At 60.0% G+C, this 8,640-nt stretch overlaps 1 protein-coding gene across 2 annotated transcripts; it reads left to right on the top strand.

The window, feature by feature from the left end:
* Window positions 1–235: 235 nt before the first annotated feature.
* CHMP6 (charged multivesicular body protein 6) lies at window positions 236–7,876 on the top strand. Of its 2 annotated transcripts, none has more exons than XM_032617164.1 (8): window positions 236–378; window positions 1,829–1,938; window positions 2,090–2,177; window positions 2,755–2,841; window positions 3,640–3,705; window positions 3,943–4,023; window positions 5,068–5,122; window positions 5,794–7,876. In XM_032617164.1, the coding sequence occupies exons 1-8, from the start codon at window positions 313–315 to the stop codon at window positions 5,847–5,849; spliced, it is 609 nt and encodes a 202-aa protein (XP_032473055.1). In that variant the 5' UTR covers window positions 236–312; the 3' UTR covers window positions 5,850–7,876. The 2 variants fall into 2 exon arrangements, with proteins under 2 accessions (XP_032473055.1, XP_032473056.1); XM_032617165.1 differs by having other exon boundaries at window positions 260–1,452.
* Window positions 7,877–8,640: the final 764 nt, after the last annotated feature.

Here is an 8,640-nt window from a genome sequence, read left to right as displayed (position 1 = left end):
GATTTCTGACCGCCCGGGAGACGGTACACGCTGTCACCCTGAGAGGGTCCCAAGATGGAACTTTTAGTCTTGAAGTCCGCGCAGGTGAGGCATTCTGGAAATGCACGTGAACCACGTGATCCAGGGCCCCAGAACCCCGGCCGCTTCTCGGGGCGGGGCCTCCGTCTGCGGACAGCCGCGTTCCGCGTTCTGCGGCGCTTGGCCCCGCGCGGCCGCCGTAGCGGGGTGGGTTGGGTCCGAACTACGGTGGCCGCGACGTGCGGAGCCGACCGGGCTGGGCGGCGGGGCGCGGGCCGGGCCGCGCCGGCCGCCATGGGCAACCTGTTCGGCCGTAAGAAGCAGCAGAGCCGGGTCACGGAGCAGGACAAGGCCATCCTGGTAAGACGCCGGGCCCCGCAGGCGGGTGGACGCGAGCCGAGGACACCTGGGCCGGGCGGGGAAACCGAGGCACGACGGCTACCGGCTGCGTTTCCGCTCTCGCCACGGGCTTCTGCCCCTCCGGCCGCCCAGCCCCACGCCGGGGCCGCAGTCCCGGAGCCCGTCTGGGGCGGTGAGCGGTGGGTTCCCAGCGAGTCTGAGCGAATCTAGTCGCTGCGGGTGTAGGCGGTCCCAGTGCGACGACTGAGCTGTGCCTCGGGTCCCGGGAGGCGGTGCCCGCGTTTCACTGTTTCCTGGTTGTACCTTGTCAGCGGGCAGGCTGGTCACGGGGTGGGAAGGCGGGCGCGTCTCACGGCAGCAGGGACAGGACGTGCGGCTGTCGCCGAGCCTGACCCACCGGCCATGGGTTGCGCTGGGGCAGACGGCCTCTAAAGAGAATGGAGCTGTGGAGGGAACTGGGGAGCGGCCGCTTGAGACAGACTGACCACGTCTACACTGGGGGCTAGTTTCTCACCATGTTGAGTTTTAAAGATGTGCACACCTTAGACCCAGTTAACTCACTCCCCGTAACCGACCCTGAAGACATAATCTTCTATCTGAGAAGTGCCTTGTGCTTGCAGGTGCTCACTGTAGCGTTACCTGAAATGATGAAATCTGGAAGAAATGTAAATGGCTTAAAATAGGGAAGGAGAGACTAAGGTGTGTAAATGGCCTTGCATCCTTTTTGGGACACTGGGGTCCTAGGTGATTGGCACGGTCACGTGAACCTCTCACCTCAGTGCACCATCTGTTGTCCACTCGCGCATGGTGATAAGTGTCAAGAGCAGGGGAGCTGATGGCAAATGGCTGAAGTCCACAGGGGAGTGAAGCTGGGAGGGAAGGCCCCAGTCTCCAGCCATGGCTGGGCTGGGATGGTGGCACTCGGGTGACTGTCACCAGCGACTTCTGCGTCGTCTCTTCACCTTGGAGGTGCTGGCCACACTCCCTGACCAGCGCTCACACTCCTCGCTGATGGCGATGCCCTGCCATGACGGCGATGCCGCGCCATGATGGCGATGCCGTGCCATGACGGCGGTGAGAGCATGCCCTCCACCCCGGTCCTGAGGACATTAGGGCTGGCTCTCTGTCTGGGGTGGGGGAGATTTGTAGGATATTGAGCTGCATCCCTGGCCTCCACCTCCTAGATGCCAGTGGCATCCCCAGTGTGACAGCCAGGGATGTCTCCAGATAGTGCCCCACTTGCCCTGGGGGGCAAACTTGTCCCCATGGAGAACTCAGTTTCAGAGGATGTGCTTCCATTGGTGACAGTTGGGGCAACCTGGCCTGTGGGGGGCCCTTCAGTGACCCCAGCAGCCTCTGTACTGGCTCTCCTGGACACCGGGTAGCCTGGTGAGTGTCCAGCGTGCCCTGAGGGGTCTTGGTGTCAACACAAGGCCTGCTTTCCCGGCAGCAACTGAAGCAGCAGCGGGATAAGCTGAAGCAGTACCAGAAGAGGATCACCCAGCAGCTGGAGCGGGAGCGGGAGATTGCCCGGCAGCTCCTGCGTGACGGCAGGAAGGAGTGAGTGGGGCTGGGGGCCGGTCTTCGGGAGATGGGTTCTGTCCCGCATCGGCCTAGAGCAGAGGTGGGGTAGGCCAGGAGGCTGGTCAGTGCCAGGCCAGGGCAGCTGATGGCCATGGCTGCTGGGTCACTGCTTGGGTTCCCTCTGCAGACGGGCCAAGCTGCTGCTCAAGAAGAAGCGATACCGGGAGCAGCTCCTGGACAAGACAGAAAACCAGATCACCAGCCTGGAGACCATGGTAGGCCTAGTAGGGGTTGGGGGGTGTGGGCCATGGACCATGTAGGCACCAGAGTCCCCTCAGAGGACTGAAACCTATCATTTTCCTCTCCTGGACCTCTCAGCCCACGGCTATGGAATGGGTCAGGCCTGGAGGTGGAGGAGAATCTTTGATGGGAGCCTGACCGTCTTAAGGGGCTGCAGCAGGTTGGCTCTTGCAGGATGGTGGCTGGGGGACTAGGCCACTTATGGGTGGTGGAGTGGGCGGGAGTCTGCTCCAGTGACTGAAGAGGTGTTGGGATCTGCAGGAGGCTCCCAAAATGATCCAGTTTCAGGACCCAGAGCTCTAGTTCTGCTGTTTTGCTAACAGAGCTGCTGGTTATAAGCAGTCTGCTTTGCGGTTCCTCCCACGCCCTCTCAGTTCTGCCCAAGTTTTGGTCAGGGCAGCGGGAAAGGATAGAAGGAGGAGGAAGGCAGAGACAGTTTGCTCTGAGGCCCAGCAGTCTTTGTCAGTGATAGTGTGATCCTAACTCCCTTCCATGGGTCTACATGAGGCGGCAGAGAAGGTGGGCCCCTGACCACATGGGTTTCTTCCTCAGGTCCAGAGTATTGAGTTCACCCAGATTGAAATGAAGGTGATCGAGGGGCTGCAGTTTGGAAATGAGTGTCTGAATAAGATGCACCAGGTAAGTCTTGCAGGACTGGGGAAAGAGAGGAAGGGTAGCCAGTGGAACAAGGAGAGGGTTAGTCCCTGAGGCCACACCTGCACGCAGGCCTTTGGGCATGAGGGAAAGCCAGTCACTACCAGGAGAGGGTGATGGGAGAGGGTGACAGTCTAGTGGTACAAAAAAAAATTGTACCGTTTCCAGAGATGCTAAAGTGACTAGGACAGTCTGGTTTTAGTGGAGGGGCGTGGTGGTGGTGAACTAATCTGGAGGACTTCCTGGAGGAGGTGAACACAGCTTCATTTCAAGAAACAGCACAGAGGTGGATGGTGAAAGGAGAGGTGAGGCGCAAAGATGGCGTGCCCCGGGCCCCACCCCGTCTCATTCCTGATGAGTGGATGGCAGTGGGGCTGGGCAGAGAGCTGAGGTTACACTGCCTTTCTGACTGTCCAGTGTGGTGGTGACCAGTCAAGCAAAGGTGCCGCTTTGAACCCAAAAGAAATCAAGTCACCTGACCAGGGAAAAATTTTTATACTTCTGACTACCGCTAGGGTTGATTTGGGTGCCAGAAGGGCCAGCAGGAGTCCAAGGCGGTCAGTTGAGGCTTCTGAAAAGACTGTCTGACAGCTCCATGCCTCTGTGGACGGGCCCTGCCTGGGACAGAAATAACCAAAGATCTGTTATATCCCACTTGGCGTGGCTTCATTTAAACAGGAACAGAGGGGCTAGGCCATGCGCCCTGCCAATGCAGGTGGCCTTCGTGTAGGGGGTTCTGTTACGTGCTTCACTGATAAGACTCAAAAACTTGTAACCGATCAGGTGATGTCCATAGAAGAGGTGGAGCGGATACTGGACGAGACGCAGGAGGCTGTGGAGTACCAGCGGGTAGGTGTTGCCGCACCACGGGGCCCGCCATCTGGCAGCCAGCGAGGACAGTGGCCAACTCGCTGAATGTCCTTTGCCACCCTCGAGGGCCAGGCCTTCCCGCACCACATGGGGGCTGCCTTCCTTCTTTCGAGTGAGAGGAGCCTTAAGCTGGGGCTGTCTCCTTCCTCCACGAGGGCCTACCTTTCCCCCACCCCAGCCCAGCCATGTTCCTCACCTCTGTTCCTCCTTTTGCAGCAAATAGATGAGCTGTTGGCAGGAAGCTTCACTCAGGAGGACGAAGATGCCATCCTGGAGGAGCTGGACGCAATCACTCAGGTAACAGGACCCCCGGCACTGACACAGGCCCAGGTGTAGGGACCCCCCCCCCCCCCAGGAGGACTCTGCTCACTGGCCTCGGCGAGCAACTGTGTCAGGTTTCACTTGAGCACACAGCCCTGGTTCTGCAGCTGGTTTTCTTCCCTAAAACAACTGGCATTTGTGCTAAACTGAGGTCCCTTCTCCCCATCCACCTGGCTGACTGCAGGGCAGGACTGGCCTGGAAAGAACATTTTGCAGGTTGTCCACCCAGGTGTTGCAGGCCTCAGAGTGAACCAGGTGCCAGGACAGAGCAGAATGCCGACCCTCCTAGCTCCCTCAGCCCTTTCCTCCCCAGTGGGCAGTGTGTGGGTTTTAGATCAAATGGGGGCTTTTTCCCTCTTGTGGCTGGTCACTCGCTGTCACACACAGGGCCTCCATGTGTTGGCCCAGAGGCCTCTAACCAGCCAGCCATCACTTCAGGCCCTGAGTCTGTGTTTGCTCCCTGATGGAGGGCGTCTCCATCTCTGTGGGCCCCTGCCTAAGCAAGCTGAATTCACACCATGCCCACCAGCCTGTCACCCCCAGCCATAGACCAGGCCAGGCAAGCAGGTCCTTAGCACTGCTGCTCGCTGCCTGGGGGCCCTATGTGCACCTGCCTGCTGAATTACTTCCTCCCAAGGCCCGAGAGGTAGACCAGCACTCGCTGGAACAACAGGTGCACCCAGGTACCACCACCTGAGGCAGAGGCGCCATTGGGGCCCCTGACGTGCATGGGTGCCTGTTTCAAAGCCCTTGTCTCAGACTCAGAATGGAACTTTGGGTTGGGAGCCCCTCAGGCTCTGGGCCGTTGGAAGCAGCCACCTTTTGTGGTCACTGTGCCGCCGGTGATATGAGTTGCAGAGCTGCCGGAAGCCAGGGAGGATGCACCCTGGGCTTGCGTGCTGGAGGATTTGTGTCCTATTTAAATCCCGCTGAGAGCGGCTAAGTGAACAGGATGCTGTTCTCTCCAAGAAAAGGACAAGGTGATTGTGTCTCACAGCCTTTATCCTCTGTTTCTTGCAGGAACAGATAGAGCTGCCAGAGGTTCCTTCAGAGCCCCTTCCTGAAAAGATCCCAGGTACCCTCCTCGTTATGTCCTTTGGAGAACCGTGCGTTCTAGAGCAAAGCAAAATATCCTGGCCTCTGGGCCCTGCCCTTCCTGCCTGGTGAGGGTCGGGCCCCAACCCCTGCTTGGTGGGCGTGCTTGCTGGCACCAGCTCAGGCGGAGTGCGGGCCTCGCCCTGGGGTTGAGCCCAGGCTTCTGAGCAGTTTCGGTAACCTTGTAAGAGCCAGACCCCGTTCAGAGAGGCGAATCCCAAAGTTAGAGTCGGAAAAGGGCCAGTTGAGCTGTGCAGGCTCTTCTGGGTCCAGCCCAGGACCGGCCGTCCACTAAACGTCACTGGGACGACCTTCCCCGCGGCATCGCATAACACGCCTTCAGAAATTCTCTATCCGCCCGGACTCGTCTTTCGCGATTCCTCCTTAGTTCTTTCTGCTCCCTTGCTGCTGCTTGGCCTCCTTTCTGGGGTCCGTGGGTTAGGGGTGCACGTCCTGAGTGCTTGTGCCCAGTGCCTGCTGTTTGTCATCCCTCCCGGCTTCTGTGTGTAACTCGCCTTTCTCAGAGCTGTGCCCGTTCTTCCCAGAGCGCGAAGCCCTGACCTGGCTCCTTGCTGCCTCTTGTCCTTTTCGGGAAGTTCCCGCCTCTGGGGTCTTCTGTACGCGACAGACATCTCTATGTTTCCTCCACAGAGAAAGTCCCCGTCAAGGCCAGGCCCCGACAGGCGGAAGTGGTGGCAGCCTCGTAACTTGTGTGGGACTCACGGGGATTCCAGAGGACTGGGGCCCACAGAGTTTGGGTGCGTGTCCGGCCCTGGCCGGGCTCCCAGGAGGCTGGCGCCGGGCCAGGTGGGCCGGGAGCTGACGGAGCAGCACAGCACACACAGGGCTCCTGATCAGGATGACTGCGGAGCATTTCCCTGGCGCTGCTGTCTTGCTCTCGTTTCTGGATTAAATGGCAACATTCAAACTCTCCAGCCAAACGCAGCTTCTGCAGCTGTGGTTCCCATGGGCCACGGCCAGGCCCAACGCTCCTGGTGCTGGTCACACCTCCCGTCCCGGGTCGCGCGGCTCCACGGGCCAGTGTCTCCGCCGCCCTGTCTTCTGTGGAAGGCACATCAGACCTGGCCTCCCCACCCTTCCCTTTCCCTTCTTCCTGCTGCTCCCATTAGCTGGCAGGGCTTTGGTTAAGGGGGCCCTCCCTTGGCCTGGCTCCCGGACGTGCCCAGTTTCCATGTAGACTTGGGGGTGGTAACCTCTCTGCTTCCGCCTCGGCGTCTGTGGGTGGTGGACCAGGAGGGGTGCATCCCTGCTGGATTTTGATGACTCTAGGAGGTCTGCCCACCCCATCACTCCTGGGGCCGTACAGAGGCCCAGTCCTGCTGACGGACATTCCAGGATAGCCGGCCGGTGTGGCTGCGGGTCCCCGAGCTGCCAGCTTCGAGCTGTTAGCAGCCAAGTGGAGACTGGGAAGGATGGAAGTGACTTCCCTAGTTCACAGTTCGTTTTGGAATTAGACAATCTCCCTGAGATTTCACTCCCAACAGGAAGACAAAGGGGACCCTCTTAGCCCCCCAGACAGGCCAGCCCCATATTAAAGTTGACACCCACACAGCCTGCTGCCTTGTGGACTGGGGTCCGTGGAAGGGCGGGTTGGTGTGGTTCCTCCCTCAGGTCCCTGGAACACAGTCCCTTGACCCTCCCGGGGCACTTGGCACCTGGCTGGTCAGTGCCATACAGGGGCTGGGGCCTCAGGAGCCAGTGAGGTTCTAGCCCTGCCCGGCTGTGGGTGGAAGGCAGTCACCTGTGGGCACCTGCCCGCAGCAAGGTGCAGGGCGGTACTCTGGCCCCACCTCCCTTAGAAGGGGTGCTGATGGTTTCTCATTTTTCAAGGGGTTTTGTGTGACTCCCGTGGCTGGTGGCTGGGAGGGCATGCAGTTTGGTGCCTCTGGGGTGTGGGGGTCTGGTTTGGAGTCCTGATGTCTAGGTAGGAAGCCAGATGCCCCAGGGAGCGAGCAGGCAACAGCAAGGACAGACAAGTGGGTGTTCCACCTGAGGGGGGCCTCCACACCCTCCGCCCAGAGGGTATGGTGGGCTGTGGCCAAGTTGCCAGGTCTGGAGTTCTTCAAGAGGAGCTAGAAACCCAGGCTTTCAGCGGACAGTCTTGCTTTGTGTGAAAGCACCCTTACCGGGTGCATGCACACCTCAGCCAGGAGGGGGCTCTGTGCCAGCTGATTTGGGGGATTTTGCCAGAAGCCGACCTTTCCAGCGCCACTCTGGCTGCTGGGCCCCACCCCAGTCCTAGGGGCAGTTCTGATTGAGGAGGGGAAGGAGGTCCTGCCTCTCCTGCCTGTGAGTGACCCATCCCTCTGCAGCAGTGGGTCCCAGGCCGGGGGAGGGAGGGGCAGCCTCTCCAGACCCCACAAGCAGGGTGGACACCTCCCCTTTCCCTCTGCCTCCCAGGACCCAGAGCTTGGGGCGGCCTGGGAAGCTGCCCATGGCAGTGCCCTGCGTCGTCTCTTAAACGGTTTCACCACTGGGAGCTGTGTGGTGGGCTGTGGGGCACCAACCCCTGGCCCTGGTGAGCGCTTGGAGAACCTGCTCACGGGTGTGTGTGGCCCAGCTCCCTGGGATACACCCGTTCCCAGGACGGGAAGGTCATGACCAGCCTCTTCCTGACCTGGGCAAGGGGTTCCTCGTGTGGAACAACCCAAGAGTTGGGGAGGGGAGCCTCATCCTCTCGCCGTCAACAAGTGAGATTTCACGTACCAACCAACATGCCTTTTTCTTTGTAAAAGTTCATCCCTGGACCTAGGGAGGCCGTACTCTGAATCCCAGCTGACCTAGAGCTGACTCCTGGGCTCCGGCCTTGGAGGTCACCTGGCTCATAGGCCCCCTGTGTGTGTGTTGGGGCAGGGGGAGCCCATGCAGCCAGGATGAGACTCACATCTTCCTGCCCAGCGCTGAGCCCCGGTCTTAAAATACCAGCTGTGTGCACCTGACCTGACCTCCTAATCTGGGGGGCATAGAACTCATGACGATCACAAACCAGTCACGGTTAAGTACAAAATCTGGGAGCAGAGCTGGCATCCTGCCCAAGATCAGTGGGGGCCTAGTGGGGGGCTTGGAGGAAAAGGAGAGGCCGCAGTGAGCCGCCTGCAGACGGCCTGGTAGCAGCCGTGCCTGGTGGGTGAGAGGGGCGTAAGGGGGAGCCATGGGGGCCTTCTGACCACAGAGAGGACTTCCTGGGAAGCTGGCAAGCCTGGCATCTAGAAGGGATAGACCGGGACAGTGGAGAAAAGGACCCAGGGACCAGGACCGTTTGGCTGGAGGCACATTTGTGGTACAAGCAGCGTGGAAAGTAGAGAAGCAGGGGATGGGGATTTGGGGGAAGAGGGCACCCGCGATTGGGTGGGGGTACTACTGGGACAGGGTAGGGGAGAAAGAATGGGAGGTGCCCAGAAAGGGTGGGGGCCGTGTCCTGGTTGCACTGTGTGCCCTGCCCTGGGGAGGTGTTTGCCCTCCCCCCTACCCACTGCT

The sequence above is a fragment of the Phocoena sinus genome, chromosome 20, assembly GCF_008692025.1.
Source record: "Phocoena sinus isolate mPhoSin1 chromosome 20, mPhoSin1.pri, whole genome shotgun sequence".
NCBI classification, from domain to species: domain Eukaryota; kingdom Metazoa; phylum Chordata; class Mammalia; order Artiodactyla; family Phocoenidae; genus Phocoena; species Phocoena sinus.
This window is presented reverse-complemented; position numbering and strand designations above follow the sequence as displayed.